Source organism: Aristolochia californica, unplaced genomic scaffold (genome assembly GCF_029961685.1).
Source record: "Aristolochia californica isolate CCGP_79_NKW_82.1479 unplaced genomic scaffold, dmAriCali1.0.hap1 SCAF_6, whole genome shotgun sequence".
NCBI classification, from domain to species: Eukaryota; Viridiplantae; Streptophyta; class Magnoliopsida; order Piperales; family Aristolochiaceae; genus Aristolochia; species Aristolochia californica.
In genome coordinates this window covers 42,171,359-42,187,695 of record NW_027182257.1, presented here as the reverse complement: position 1 = coordinate 42,187,695, position 16,337 = coordinate 42,171,359, and the positions used below count along the sequence as shown (strand labels likewise).

The 16,337-nt window shown below is 37.2% G+C and overlaps 2 protein-coding genes across 2 annotated transcripts; one reads left to right on the top strand and one right to left on the bottom strand.

The window, feature by feature from the left end:
* Positions 1-355: 355 nt before the first annotated feature.
* Positions 356-8,114, bottom strand: LOC137967187 (magnesium transporter MRS2-I-like). The gene is made up of 11 exons (XM_068813663.1): positions 7,410-8,114; positions 7,235-7,264; positions 6,729-6,882; positions 6,481-6,602; positions 5,354-5,428; positions 2,292-2,519; positions 2,164-2,208; positions 1,166-1,210; positions 1,003-1,032; positions 752-871; positions 356-537 (listed from the first exon to the last, which is right to left on the bottom strand). Exons 1-11 carry the CDS (start codon positions 7,650-7,652, stop codon positions 451-453), a joined length of 1,179 nt encoding a protein of 392 aa, XP_068669764.1. The 5' UTR covers positions 7,653-8,114; the 3' UTR covers positions 356-450.
* Positions 8,115-9,408: 1,294 nt separating this feature from the next.
* On the top strand, positions 9,409-15,828 carry LOC137934895 (probable galacturonosyltransferase 6). The gene is made up of 9 exons (XM_068779467.1): positions 9,409-9,896; positions 10,008-10,042; positions 10,151-10,192; positions 10,294-10,435; positions 10,522-10,598; positions 12,886-13,115; positions 13,491-13,848; positions 14,459-14,983; positions 15,463-15,828. Exons 1-9 carry the CDS (start codon positions 9,782-9,784, stop codon positions 15,739-15,741), a joined length of 1,803 nt encoding a protein of 600 aa, XP_068635568.1. The 5' UTR covers positions 9,409-9,781; the 3' UTR covers positions 15,742-15,828.
* Positions 15,829-16,337: the final 509 nt, after the last annotated feature.

The following is a 16,337-nucleotide window of genomic DNA, read 5'->3' as shown; positions in this document are numbered from 1 at the left end:
GCTAAAATAAGCCGATAAGGCAGGTTAAGAGGGAAAGGAGGAGATTGGTTGGTAAGGTTTTAAGGTCGCAAGGGCATGATTAGAAATTACAAAAGTTAAGAGTCAGACACACGAAAACAAATGCGTTCAAGCACACTTTTTCTCTCAGCAGGACACGTATCATAATATGTTTGCTTAAAACCCCGAGTTTATGAAATTTACAACTATGTCCCCCCTTATGTCTCGTGGGATGTAAAGTATTTTATTTTATTTTTCAAAGGGGCCTTTTGTTGGGCTGGAATTTGAAGCTCACCACAAGGCTGCAGAATGCAGATAGGGGTAAAAAAGGAAAAAGAATGTAGTAATGAAAATCTGATTCAGAATGCAATGGCCCCTTCAATACCAGATCAAGAAACAAAATAGAATCCATGAATTTTCCAACTTTCTGATCTCCTTCTTAATATTTTGATATTAAGACCCCACGAGACCTTTGTGACGAGCATAAGAAATAATCAGTACAAATAGTGCAGCGCAAGCTATTCCTGTAACAATGACCACCTGCTCATCCCAAACACCAAAAGGAACACGAATTAGATACAGAATTTTGACCCAGATGGTCTCAACCACAAAAATGAAAATTTATAATTATAATAACATATGCAAGCAGAGAGGGCTCATCCAATACAAAAAGTCATTTGGACGTTTCGCATATTTTGTACCAAATGGCTTTTCGTATTGGATCAGCCGTGTGCAAGCAAATACGTTTACTTACCCATTTAAACATATAACCATGGTCATCGTTCCAAGTATATGGGATATTCATGCCAAAAACTCCAGCAACCAATGCATAAATAGAAAGGCAAACAGTTCCAGAACTTAGGAAGAGCTCTAGCTGCCATAGAATAAATAGGAAGATTCAAAATCTTAAAGGCAAGAACAACTACACAACCCAAAGAATCTAGTACAATGAGGACATAAGATAGCAGTAAAAGTGAAGAATGTTCATCAGGTCAGAAGCCGAACCTGGATCAGTTGATTCCTGTGATTGTCCAGCTGCAAGAGAAAAGTGAACACAGGGCCATTTAGCAAAATAGTAACTGCAATAAAAATATTAAAAAACTGGAAAAAAAATCACCATAATGATTGTTCCTACTAAGGAAAATTTTCTTACTTATTTAGAAATTACCTGAATATTAATATAGTCCTCGGTATCATCAATATATTCTCGAAGCTGAAACGAAATATTTCACAATTACATCCATGTAAGTGAAATAAACACAATTCAGCCTTGACATACACCTAGACCCAAGCAATCAAAATCAATTGAACAGACTAAAAAACTGGCAGGACTGAAATCCAAAGCATCACAGAGGTTCATTGAAAGTCATTGTAGCAGACAGTAACATGTAAAATAGAGCCTCTGCATGTGCATGCACAGAAGGAACAGGTCTGAGAAGATAGAAACTCAAGTTCTAGGACATAGGCACCTTTCAACATTACCAAAATATTTTTTACCTTTTCTCTATTGAACAGCTAATACTCTTTGTTTACCGACAAGCCTCAGGAATCTCTAACTCCCAGATGAGTGTTTTTTCTTTTCCTGAATGTCTACTTTCTGGATGGAGTTCAGCTTTTGAACGATACCAAATTTGTACCTCTTTAAAATAAATTAGTGATTTGGGTTATTGTTATATTAGCTGGCTACATGCACCAGAAGCCCTCTTTAGCTTTCTATCTAATGTACATAAAAGCATATAAATCCTAGTTTATGCTAAAACATTTTGATGGCAAATACTATGAGATCCTGAGACAGCCAAAAGAAAATACTGGCACAAGAGAAGAAGGAATCGTGCACAAAAGATTCATACTTAGGCTTCAAGAAGCACAACGTAAGTCCATAAGAGTGTAGGTAACTCAATAAAATTGCACAACTTAATATAGTGCATCTCAACAAGACATATGATCACTAGCTATTGGCATAAAAGAACTAAGGGATCATACATGCAATGACAGAATTAAATAAATTGAAAGCAACTGAAAGTGAAGTCCAAGTCCACACCTAGGATATCCATTTACTCTTTAAACCAGCCAGTCAGACAAATAACAATCAATTTACAGTCCTAGAAGAAACATGACTCTATACATAAAAGGAATTAATAACACCCAGAGTTCAGACTCACTCACCGTGGTTAATTTGTTTAATGTGCCATCAATTTGCATGAAGTATGCCTACCAAGTTTCAGAAAAATTTGCCTCAGTTCCATTTGATCAGATAATTGCTTCCTTTAGAAAAAAGTGCTTGCTAGATTTACCTCAAGTAGCATTTCAAGCTCCTCAACATCATTTTCATTTCCATGAATGGTTGTAATACTTGCCCTGCTTGCTCTAGATATCTTTGAACCAATTGTTGGAGAGGCAGGATACCAACTGGGCACTCCAGAACCACTGACAGGGGAAGATGCCCCAGCCAATTTTCTTGACAAGTAAAGGTCTGCCATATCATCATCATCATCAAGAAGTTGCTCAAGCTCATCCCTTACCTAGGAAAAGAAACAGATCTATTCATAAACAAATGCACACAAAATAAAATCTTCGAGTTGAAAAGCATCTAGTTAACATTTATTAAGAATGTTTGGTCAATAGATAGAAGACTCATTGTTAAAAAGAGAAAAAAAATAAAAAATATAAGACAAGACAGACAAGTTGGCTAGCCAAGATGAAATCTTACGATATTGCGGCACCAAGATCTTAGTTGCTTTCTTTCAGGTGATGAAGAACAAACATATACAGTTCAAGATGGAGAATAGTAGAAAATCTTCCTTAAATAAAAAATATACATCCATTCTTTTTTATTGGTTTATTTTTGCTTGAATGCCAATTAGACTTTACTTAAGAAAAAACCCAAATGATACACAACAAAACAGACCTCTTCTTAGGCGGGGTGGCAACTTCATACAAATTAATCTGTCACCGGTTCACAAATAAGATAGTTAAATCATTGGGTTTGATGGTCAGAGTATATCAGCCCAGTTAAGAAAAGAGACTGCTACAGTGAGTATTTTTCCTCAAGGAGCACAGTTTGGTTCTAAATGGATAATTGGTAAAGACTACTGAAATCATATTAACTTAACAAAAAATATAGACATAAGAATAACCAATTAACCACAGAATTTTTTTTAAACTGCTCATTTACTTATACAAGTAGGAACTTTTCCTCCACACCCTATAACAAAAGGTTAGGTAAAGCAGTGGACAGATAAATGAATAAAACAGTGACAGCTCTAGGCGGCTGTTGCTCAATATGCTCAATCCACACTCCCATTGAGTCCATGAATCAGAAAACTTCAGTAAAGGAGAATTCTTTGCCACAGGCACTTAGGATTGTATCTCTGTTGGTTTGCCTCCCCTCTGTATCTTTTTTAATTAAGGTATACTTTTTTGTCTAACTTTACCACAGTAATGTGCCACTCTCCACACCAAGTTGACCTAAAGTAGAGCAGAATCTTAACCAGAATTATCAGGTTATCCAATGGTTTGAAGGTCACTACTTAAGATTGTTCGATCGATTGGTGTCATGTTAGTTGAAGTTTTCTATAGTGTAAGAAGCTTGAAATGACAGGTTTCTTCTACATACTCATATCTCCCCTTGATAGTGCCCAAGGCACATCCATTCCCTTCTTTAGAGAGTGACTACTATCAGGAGAGACCTCAGTCATATGACTTTACTGAAAGGTTCTGTTTCTTTTATAGTTTTAAATGTCTAAAAGCAACTTAGTGACAGAAAATAAAAGAGTCCAGCAACAACAAAAACAGAACCGAAAATAACAGCTCACAAAAAGGCGTAGCATAGGTGATCTTTTTCGCAAAAAGAAGTGAGGCCAAATACAGCCTAAGTGAAGGACCATGAATAGACAAATTCCAGGTTTCCTGGCTCCCCTTTGTGAAGTCTGAGGAATTTTTCTGCTCACCATCTATATGACTCAACTTCATTAAGTGCACTTTTTTCCTCGAATTAGACCATCATGACTTGTTAGTATTGATCAGCTTGAAGAGATATTAGCCTTAGTGTATGCTCATTAATGTTGATACGCTCTAAATCACGGTCTCCTGTTTGATGTCTCATTAATTTTCTTCTTCATGTTAAAGCTTATCTACTAAATCCTAATCTAGATTTTATGTTTAGGTGACAAGTAACTTACTCCCAAAACTCAAATCTAAATTTCCAGTTCAGTAATAAGGAATTACAATAGCTAGACGTGCAAACCTTGCTACTAGTCAAGGCTTTTGCCTTTTGGAGATGAAACATAAGAAAGGTAAGCCAAACCCAACCAGCATGCATAACACATATTCATCTCTGAACTAAAACGATCGACAGGCTTTTTTCCTTGCAAATCCATGGATAATCCAAGATAAGATGGGAATTCAACCACACCCTCAAGGAGAAGTTTACCAAAGCTCTGCTTTGGCTTCCATAACTGGACCCAACACTGAGCAACGCATGATGAAGAGTGGCAGCAATGATGGAAGCACGGCAATGACAGAGCCACTGTTTTCTAACAGAAGTAGGCCCTCCGCCCTCTGCCTTCACTTGGAAAATGAGAATGGGGCAGACCTTCACTCTCCCTCCAGCTCTTTCAGGATGGAGGGAAGAAGTGAAGCCCCTCCTCTCCATGCAGCCCTTCTTCCCTAGGAAGAAAATGGGAGGAGTGGAAGGCACCCCCTCCTTTCCCCTCCTCATAGCTTGGAGAGTGAGGAAACATTGGAGGGGAGGGCCGCTCTGCCATTGTCTTTGTCATAGAAAGAAGAGGATAGTGGAGCTCTGCACTTCCCTCTTTGAAAATGGAGGATGGAGATTCAGCCCCTCTCTCCTGTGAGAGGAGATATGGGGAACACATCCCTCCATGACAATAAGGGACTGGGAAGCCACTTCTCGCCCCTTTCTCTCCTGGTGCCAGGAGAGAGAGGGCACAGAAGCCTTCTCATTCTGTTTTTTAATGTTATTAATTAAAATTTTATGAAGAGACTATTGTTCAATTGATTTTGACAGTACTGTGACTCTAGTTGGAATTTGGCTATGTTTAGATATTACCCAGGAGATTGTGTATCAAAATGACATCCCCAGGGAGGAAAATCACCAGGGTAACACCCTCATTTGGAGTGAACTTGCAGGCAGCAACTTGTTGTCATGATTTTGTTCCCCAATAACATGTTGATCCAGTTTTTTTTTTTTTCTTCTTTTTCCTGCTAGATGACTGGCCCTTTGAGCCAATCTAGTATCCTCTTCTTCCTTTTAATGCATTTTCATCATTTTCAAAAAAGATAATGAGTAAAATAAATGAGAAACAACTGGTACTATATGAGGAAAACTTTTTACCTTTTGAACCCGAGCAGTCAACCTAGTCATTTGACTCTTCAGTTTACGCACCCGATCCAAGTTGCGACTACTGATCTGCAAATTACTGAAATTCATCAGAGAAAAGGTTGAAGAAACATGAGAAGAAAAACTCACAACTCAGCAAAAGAAAATATCAAATTAACGGACAGATTAATCTATCTCAAAATATACTTAACATTATGAAGCAAGGAACAACAGCTGGGTGCTTGAAATGTTAATGTAAAATATTCGAGATAATCCAAAGTCCTCAAAGTTACACTCACACTTATAATTCAACATGCATTTACCATTTCAAAAAAAAAAAAAAAAAATCAAACATGCATTTACTAAGTCCTTTACAGTCTTCAGGTATGCTACGAAGTGTAGAATGGGATACAATAAGATTGCTGAAACAGATAAACATGGTAATCATGTGCTGAGGTTCAGGAAGCCTTCCATGGAAAAAGACAATCTCTAATAAAGGGCAGAGTCCACAGAATGAAGAAGGTTATAACTATGTGATTTTTTTACTTTCTAACTTTCTAATTGGTCTGTTATGTTCAACTTATAAAATACTGTTATCTTGCTAAAACAAACACATATTTGAAAAGTTAATTTTAAGATGCCTTGAAGGAGATAATATGGTTTTTGTTATATCTACCTCGATGTCAAGCAACTACTTTATCACATAAATGATGTAAGTTAAATATAAACGTGGTCCGTACATAAGACATAATAACACCATGGTAAGTAAGGATTTTGTGAGGTAGTTGATGGAAAGGAAGAAAAGAAAGACAAACGGTCAAATGGAAATCATAAGTTTAAAAAACAAAAAAGAGTGGCCACACAATCAAGCTACAGTATGATAGCCATAAAGGTGGAAAACATTCATGTAAACCAGGACAGCTAGGGCAAGGTACAATTATGATAAAGTGTTATATATTTTTACATATGCTAGAAATATAAGGATAACACAATAGATGGGCCAGATTCACCGACATATACAAAACAAATATATAAAAAGCCTTGGAGTAATTAGCTTGGGTCAGTAAGTTTATATATGTTTTCTATTCAACAAAAGAAACTTGAAACGCACTATAAAATCTCCAAATAAGAAAAGAAGCTACCTTGGATGTAAGCTCATCCAAAGCGGGGTAAGCAGCAGACTCTAGTTCTGTCGTCCGCGCATCGAGAAAGCTGCAAATAGCTTCTAAAGCTACCTCTAGGGCTCTGAATTCAAATGGAGACTCTGCATCACATGAAAATTAACTTAATCGGTTTAAGTATAGACTTATTTAAAAGAAGTGCAAGCTCTTTTTATGTTAACAGTTAAAAAATTATACCACAAACAAAATATACGAATAACAGTAATTACCGTCTTCTTCACCCATTTCAGCATCATTAGTTCCATTGTTTTGCTCCCTCCCTTCTCCTTGTCCTTGGGACTTAGCATTTGCAGTTGGCAAATGCCTGCGAAGTTCCTCAACAATGGGAATAACATTATCCTCAGAGGGATCCCGAAGCAATACCTTCTCCAGAAAAACTCCAAAATTACTTCATTTTCCCAATCGGCAGAGCCAAGATCATGAACAATTTCAATCAGGCAATAATTGCTGAACACGACAAAAGTGTAACAAGAAAAAAAAAACTAGTCTTTTCCTTGCGGATGTTTCAAGTTTCCCCATAGTTGAATTTCATGTTCTCTAACAATTGAAAAAGCTTGAAACAGGCAAGCGATTTTATTCTGAATTCATATATTTCACAAAAAATGACATTGTTGAACTATTTTTTTCACAGTAAAGAAGTATGAAGATAGCAAGATCCAAACGGTTAGCAGCTGCAGAACTCAAAAAAATATATTACAAGGGAGAGAGAAAATACCTCTTCAGCAGTGATAATCGCCTTAATATGCTGAAAAAAAAAAAACGGAGGCAAAATTCAAACAAATTAGCAACCAATAAAACAACATAGAAATAGAAAAGGAAAAAATGACAAAAATCCGCGTCAAGAACAAACTAAACATTACAGAAAGACGCAAACAACAATTAAAACTGACCTCCAAATTGAGAACGATAGCTCTCTCACGGCCAAGAATAGTTGAAGGATACGATAACAATGGATCAAGAATTCGAAGATCTCGAGCATGAATCTGCACTCTATGCATGATGGCATATTTATCAACATCCAGTACCGTGCCTTCACCCTCACAATCCAGCAGAATCCAGCTTCTAGCAGCCGCCGTCTTCTTCATCAAAGCCGCTTGAGTATCAGCAGCGACGATGATACTGTCTCGAGCCATTCCGCCTCCTAATTCACATCACCAACCGAGAAACGAGAAAAGAAGCTGAAAAAACTTCAAATACTCGCTCACAATCCTTCCAGATAATCCGCTTCACTTAAAAAACGAGTTCAATTTCCTAATCTCAGCACCGAGACGCACCCAGAAACGCCAACAGAGAACTTCAGGAAGAAACGCAGGAAGTAGCAACTGGGGAGTTGTTACTTAGACCGCCGACGACCGTCACCGAAACGCCGTCAGCCGGGAACAATAAAATGATATCCACAAGCAAAACCAAATGGCAGTGCAGGTTCGTCTCCATCGACGTCCACCAAAAGCTCTCAGATGCTTACATGGCGTTCTCTGTGAGCCAGAAAAGCTGACTCATTTATGACCGTTTATGGCGACGGCATCTATAAGCGCGGCTGGTTCAAGGCGAGTTTTGGAAAACCGAACCCACCCAGCAGTATCGTCTCGTCCCCGTCTCCCAGCTGCAATATCAATCTGCTCGGATGGACCATGGTCCAAGGCGTTACGGCATTCGATTTCTCCGAATTCCCCGGGTGCGTTCGTAACCCCTACAGCAAAATCTGAAACTTGATACTGCAACGACCGTAACAACTGCGGCAGAAACTATCGGCTAGTAAAGGAGTCGTACAGGAGTGAGGCGGACGAGTGGTCAAATGGTTAATCATTTCAAATTTTGTAAAACGATCCAATTAATCACCTTCCAGTAATTAAGTAACTTAACCGTTAAATAGTTACCAATTTGACACGTGGCTCTACTCCTAATGATCATCAAAGGGATACATTTTATAAAATTAGCCATGGTGAGCCTTATATATGGTAATCATTCATGACCCCATGATCAATCACTAACTTCATACATAACTCCTTTGGCCTTATTTTATGAAGATTAAACTGAAAACAATACGTGGTTTGATAAGCACGCAAAGCGAGGAATCATCGTTATCGTCATCCCATGTCATGATATTAACATGCCATGCGCTTTGTATGGACTATACTAGACACTAGACAGGGACTTTTTCAAATTTCAATTAAAACTTTCTCTATTTGATGAAGACAAGTGATGAGGGTAAGAGTTATGGGGGGTTTATGAGTCTTCATAAAACAAAGGTCTTTATTTATTAATTGCTCTCATGAATATCTATTGGAGTTCATGAATATTTGTTATTATTCTTTAAATTATATTCTCCTACTCAAACACCGACCTTGTAACCCCAATATTAGAATGTAATTTAATATATTCATTATTTATTTTTTATATTTTACCATTTTACCCTTTTTACATTTCACTGTATAAACTTACCTGTTATGTGTAACAGTGTTTTTAATAAATATTTTATCACGAAACAAAGTCTTCGTCCCCTTGACTGTTGCCAACCCGACGAACAAGAGCAACGGTTCTTTTCGATCCAGATGAGCAACGGTTCTTTTCGATCCAGATTTCTAATACCCAACCTTGATTCCCGTTAATCGACTTAAACTAGACCTATCCCCACCGGGTTCCATAAACCCAATCGGTTTTAATCCTGTTTTATATCTCTCACTCATCTATAGGTCAGGTTTTAAAAAACCCTAAACCTAGTTTCTTCTTGTTCTATTGAGAATTAATCCAATACTAATACGTATTTACTACAAATTTTACCATTTATAATTGTAATTGTCATGTACATGTACAACGTTATCACACTGGGAGAGCATGTTATTCTCAAGACCCACTCCATCCATCACCATCATGCGTGTCGACACAAACTAAATCTCGTTACCCTTGAAGCGGTGAGCTAATCATTTCCCTGAGAAGAGAACATATTATTATTCTGTTCGCATCTTAAAACCTCCGAATACCAAGGCAAACACGCAAGCCGGTGGCCGATCTAAACCCTGCCCTCCGCTCTCTCTCTCTCTCTCTCTCTCTCTCTCTCTTCCCCGTCTTCTGACAAGGGAGAAAAACTGAATCAGGACAAGACCAGAATACCATATTAAGCAAGAATATAGCCCTAATCTCGTCGCTCTAGTTGTCTTTCTTTTGTAAGAGAGAAAGACGACGACTCCATTCAAATGCGTTTGTCTCTGTTTCAGAGATCGAAATCGGTCAGTGGCAGCAACGGAGATCGCACTTAGTATTGATGAAGCAAGGTGTCAAATGCCAGAGGATTCTCATCCTCTCGTTGCTCTTGCTGACCGTCTTTGCTCCTCTTCTGTATCTACCTGGAAAGATCGCAAAATTTACTTCCTCGTCTCGTAATTTCTTCTTCTTCTTATTATTTTTTGTGATTCATTTGTTTTCTCCTGGTTTTTGCTGTTCCCTCTTGGTATGTTCTCGTGATCATTGATGATATATGTTTGATGCAGACTTCGGTGGATTCGTTGAGGATATATCTAGCGTTGTAAGATTCTTGTTTTCGATGCCATTTCTGGCAATCATTCTTTCGTATTTTTTGTTACTTTAAATATGACATTTGAGAGATTGAACGTGTGCTTTGTGTGTTATGCAGAGATATGTGCGTGATTATTTGAAGCTCAGTGCGATCCAGCAGGTTTTTTTTATTTTTTATTCGATCTGTTGCGAGTTTTTTTAAAGAAATTATCTATTATTTTATTTCGTTTCTTAATGTGGTTGTTTGTGATTTTTATTCAGGAAATACGCGGGGATTTAAAAGAGCCGGACTTAGTTGTTTATAAGGATGATGACTTTAGTTCTCTAGCTAGTAGGACCTCCATTGATGATAAATTGTTGAACAAGGATGTAGATAGTATAGCAGAGATTCGAGAGAAAAATGGTAATATTTCTTGCTTAGATGTTATTCAATTTTATTTTCTTGTTTGAGATGATGACCATCATTTATATGTGTTTTTTGGACTGAAGGCTCCAGGGTTGATGATGGTGGCAGGAGAGGAAGTCAGCGTATAACTGTATCTATTGTCGATACTTTGAAGGAAAAGGTAGTCTAACTCATTTCTGTTTCTAATGGTCCTTACCTAACCAGTGGAAAAAAGGGCATATAAGTATTAAGACATTTAGCTTAGAAGCTAGCTTGATATCCTTTTGGATGTGTCATTCTTGAATTTCATAGAGGAGGTTCTCAAGAAGAGATCCTGTCAATTCTTTTTGCAAATACAAAAAATATTTACTAGACCCTGCATAAACCAGATAGTTTAGTGCAACTGATTCTTCTGGAATTGTATATCATTTATAAGTTGTAGCATACAATGTGTTCTCTGCTATACTCCTTTCCACTTATATTTTTCATCTCATAGTGTCAATGCTGTGAGAAGTCTAAGTGAAAAGACTCAACTTTCTTCACTTTTATAGTCATGGCTTTTCTGATCCATTCTGTCAAATTCAACAATTGTTAATGTATCATTTGTAGGATTTGAGCGACATTAGTTCCTCAGAACCTGGAGACCTGTAGAGCCTAGGAAAAGAGTTAGAAATTACCCATAACATGAAAACTGCACAGCCCTAAATAAATTCAACCTGACTTGAAAATGATGAAATTACGGTGTAAAAGTCATAAAGTGTAAAAAGCCATTATTGTTGTTTTCTTTATAGAGTGGAGTTGTGGGTCTGCTATTTTAGTGCAATGTGTACATTTTATGTGATCCTTTCTTATCGGATCCACACAGCGGTGTAAACAGTATATAAACTGAACGGAATAAGTTATTATGTATATCGTTCCATTTATATTCGGCATATTGGTATACGATATTATCTGTATACAAAATCAACTATTCCATATACAGTTTATTTATCAAACAGTAGAACGGGTAATTGGGTAAATAAATGGAACAACAATTAAAATGATTTAAAACTTTATAAAACTATAAAAAATATAAAAAACCACAAAAATGTAAGAACAATGTTATTCTGATTTATAACAAAATCCTTAGAAAAAAGGTACTTTAATCATTCAATGAAGTGAAAATTTACCGAATTACTCTTATATGTAGTCGGGTAATTGGTTAATCAGATATAGAATAACCCTTACCCATTTCTGTTTCATTTAATAAATGGTAAATGGGTAATTTTGTAAAATTACCCGAATGCCTACATTGGAGTGGTGTTCTCATGTAATAGGATTTGCATTGAAATTGTTGGCCAACAAGTTAATAAACGATAGATTTTGATGGGGCTACTTTGTCTTTCAAGTTCTAGTTTGAGTTTTTCTGATTAATTTTTTTCTAAAAAACTATAATTCCTGAAGTCATGATTTAAATTTAAAACAAATGTTTGCACACGCATCATTTGTAGCGTAAATATTAAATTTCTGGGGAGTTGTAAGAAATAGTCGCTTTTACGAAATATACCATTTCCTACAATGAATGTTATAAAATTTTGCCCCACTTGGCATGTCGTATGAGTTCTTTCAACTTTAGTATAAGTTGCACAAGTCTTTCTTTTTCCACTTTTGATAAAGATTTAGGTGTTTCCTGTTTGTTTTCATGTATTAGAGGTTGCTTAATAGGAACTGGAGATCAGGTCTTTGCTGCTCACCTATGAACAACCCTATTCAGAATTCAATGCATATATGACTTCATTCAAGGATTGTCATGTGTGCTTCATGTTGGACATCAATGTGGCAACTTTTGAATGGAGTAAATCCTCCTTGCCTGATCTGATTCCTTCTTCTCACCTGATCTGTGATCCAATTCCTTTTTAAAGTTTTCATAATTGTTCTATGTTTCCGTACAGAAAGATTTGGTGCATTCAGCTTCTATTCCTTTTTATTTTATATAAAATAACTTACTAAATTAAGTGTTTTTTCTGACCTTTTACTTCTTTACTCTACCTTGGGCATTAGTTTTGTAAGAGAAGTTTGCAGAAAGAGTTACATCATGATATCAAATCACAATGCTGACATGTGCAAAGAATGGTCTATTACCTTATTTCTTCTCAGATGAAACCTATATGTACACAGTTTTGGTGGACCTCAAAGAGCTTTTAGTAGCATCTTGTGTTTGAATCGACCTATGGTTGTGAGGGGTGAAATCCTCAGTTTAGAGGTCTTGGATATGGTCGTAACGGCTTTTGTTAATTGTTGTAATTATTCTGATTTTTATCAAGGAGTAGGCATGAGGAAAATTTGGATACTATTTTACATGGAAGATCTCAAGCATGACATAATTTAAACCAATGACGTTTAATTTGCTGTGTTCTAGTCTTCTTCCTTTGTGACCTGAATTTTCTTTATGCTTCTAATCTGTATTATGCTGTTTCTTTTGGTTGTAGAAACACGAGCAACGGGATAGAAAAGGAGAGCCCAATGGGCTGTCCCATACTAAGAAAGCTACTGATGAGAAGCTAAGAGAGATGAAAGATCAAGTGATCTTAGCCAAAACGTACTTGGCTTTTGCACCACCTAACAGTAATTCCCACTTAGTGAAGGAGCTAAAGCTGCGGATAAAAGAGGTTGAACGAGCAATTGGTGATACCACAAAGGATTCAGATTTGCATAGGGGGTAAATATGATACTTGTCCACATAGTATTTGTTTGCATTCTCTCTGAATCCATGCATGAGAAGTGGAACAAATCCAATACTTCAGGTACTAATAAGTAATGTAAAACATAAACTATCATTTCCAAATATAAATGTTAAGTTGATCAACATCAAAATGAGGGATTTCAAATAAAGCAGATTAAAATGATAAAAACGTTAACGGAAATAGAGTTACAAATTGGAAAATAAATTTATCAAGAGAAGGAAAAGAGAGAACAAATGTTGAAGAAAAGATGAGGAAGATCATCATATTCAGTTCCGAAGGTTTGAAGCAAAATGATAGAGGAACAGCACTCACATCCTCTGTAATACTAACTATGGACCAAAAATTTTCAGTGCTTTGCAGAAAATGAAGTCAATGGATGCTACATTGTCTAAAGCTGGCCGTGTGTACTCAAACTGCTCCCCTATGTCTTCAAAGCTACGTGCCATGACTGCAAACACCGAAGAACTACTGAGGGCACAGAGGAACCAGGTGGATTACCTTGTTCGTCTTGCAGGAAGGACAATCTCTAAAGGTCTCCACTGCTTGTCAATGAGGCTTACGGATGAATATTTCTCCCTTCCACCTGAGGAACGGGAGTTCCCCAATAGAGAGAAATTGCAACAACTAGATCTCTATCATTATGCTGTATTTTCAGACAATGTCCTTGCATGTGCAGTGGTTATTAGCTCCACTCTGTCCTCATCTCTGGTATGAAACACCTTCCTTTTTCTCTAAATGGGCAGCTAACATCTGTACTTTCATAGTTTCTGTTATTAACTCTGTCATGCTTGCTGTTTTTAGAAAAACAATTTTTGTTGTTCTCCTCCCTAGTTTTTTCTAGTGTTCTAATTGCTGTTTTGGAAAGTGTAGGCAGAAGTCTCCTCAATTTACCCAAGGTCGGCTTTGCATGACAGTTAAAATGTTTTCAAATGGCATAAAGGACAGCTTTATCATTCTACTTTTTTTTTGTTTTCTTTTTATATTATTTTATGCTTAGAATCTTTTACTTTTTTTTTGTGTGTGTGTGTGTGAACAATATTTTGCAGATTTTCTTCTATATTAAAATGTTATTGGGTTTTGTATCTGATACACTTGACTGATGGGCAGCCTTAACTTTAATCTTGTTCCAGCCATCTGACTCACAAACTAGTCCCTAGTTTTCAAGGTTTAACTATTAATGCTTTTGTTAGATGCTTAAAATTTTCAGACTTGTCACTTGGCACTTCTAGTGTGTGTTGTTTTCTTTCTAGTACCAAACATGGTACAGTTCTGTAAGGTTTGAACTATAATTTATGCCTCATGATTCTTTTTGTGGCAGGAACCAGAAAAAGTAGTCTTTCATGTTGTAACTGATGCCCTCAATGCACCAGCAATCAAAATGTGGTTCTTGACTACCCAACCTGGTGAAGCAACAATTGAAGTTCGAACTATAGATGATTTTAAGCCGGCCTCTACAAATAACGGTCCGATCTTTCAGCAGCCGAAGTCACAGGACCCAAGATTTAGTTCATCCCTGAACTACCTGCGTTTCTATTTGCCTGAGCTTTTTCCCAAGTTGAATAAAATAGTGCTTCTTGACCATGATGTGGTTGTGCAGAGAGATCTTAGGGGATTATGGGAAGTTGATATGAAGGGAAAAGTGAACGGAGCAGTTGAGATGTGTGGCAATAAGGAGTTTGACTTGTTTCCTCGAATGGATATGTTTATTAACTTCTCAGATCCAACTGTTGCAAAGAAGTTTAAAGCAAAGGCATGCACATGGGCGTTTGGTATGAACGTATTTGATCTGCAAGAGTGGAGGAGACAAGATCTGACTAGTGTCTACCATAAGTGGTCTGAACTGGTAAGGATATTGATTTGTTTTAGTTATATATCTGCATATAAGTATATCAGTGGAAGTATCCTATATATCCTATGTCATGTGCATATGCCAGGATGGGCAGGACACATTAAGTATATTTAAATCAAATAAGCTCGCCTAGGAAAGAGCGTTCCTGGTGCCTGAAGTTTGGGCACGCCAATTCAGAGATTTACTTGCTTATACATTACAGGACTAGAAGACCTGCAACTACAGCATAGTCCGAACTCTGTCATTCTAGTTTTTGTCTGCATCTTGATATTAATCAATTTAAATAGTATGTGCATGCATTCGTTGATGCTTCTATTTTTGTTTTGAAGACAAAAGCATGTGCCTCATTTATTAAATCTCTGAAGTTTGTCCATGTGGGCATGATCGAAGCCATCCTATGACTCTTGTGACCTCTGTATTACTATTTCTTTCATGTAGTCATCTATTCTCTCTTTTTACAAATTTGATCATAGGGAAAGAGGAGGAAGTTATGGAAAGCCGGGAGCTTGCCGCTAGGTCTGGTTACGTTCTACAGCCACACAGTGGCTTTGGACCGTCGGTGGCATTTACTAGGTCTAGGTATTGCTGAGTCAGGCATTGGCCGGAGTGAAATTGAACGAGCTGCAGTGATCCACTACGATGGGCAGTTGAAGCCCTGGCTCGACATTGGGTTACAAAAGTACAAAGGCTATTGGAACAAGTATGTACGTTACGGTCACCCTTTCTTGGTACGGTGCAACATCCATCAGTAACTCTACTGTTGAAAGCAGATGCTCTATTCTTTCCTTCTTTTTCCCTTTCATGTAAATTTTTTTTTTTCAATCTTAATATTTTTTTTCTCTTTGTTTACTAGCATAATCATATAGAGCTGAGTTATTTTAGTTAATAAATGCTGGTAAAGTAATAGTGACATTTGGAGTTCTTTTTTGTAACAGTTTTAGGCTTTTAGTCTTAACAACAAACTTGTTAACACAAGCTTTCTCTAGAAGGCTTTATCCGAGTAGAACCATCTGAGTAGAACCACGCCTGGTTGATTATTTTTTATAATCGGTGTTGCTATAATCTGGACCCTTCAATTTGTATTGGTTTGAATGGACGGTTTTGATTTCATGTCATGGCGGGTTTAATTGGTGGGCGACCGACTAAGACGGAGATGGTTGAAGAAACCCGAAATCCGAAATCCGATATACGATATGAACTCATTATATGGTACTTTGTAGGGTAGCTGCAAGGCATGGATATATTAGGACACGTGTCAAACAGCGATTGGGATAATGGGGATGAGAATTTGGAGGCGACCAATCTCCCTATCCACCTCCCATCGTTGGATGACCATGCCTTTTTCTAA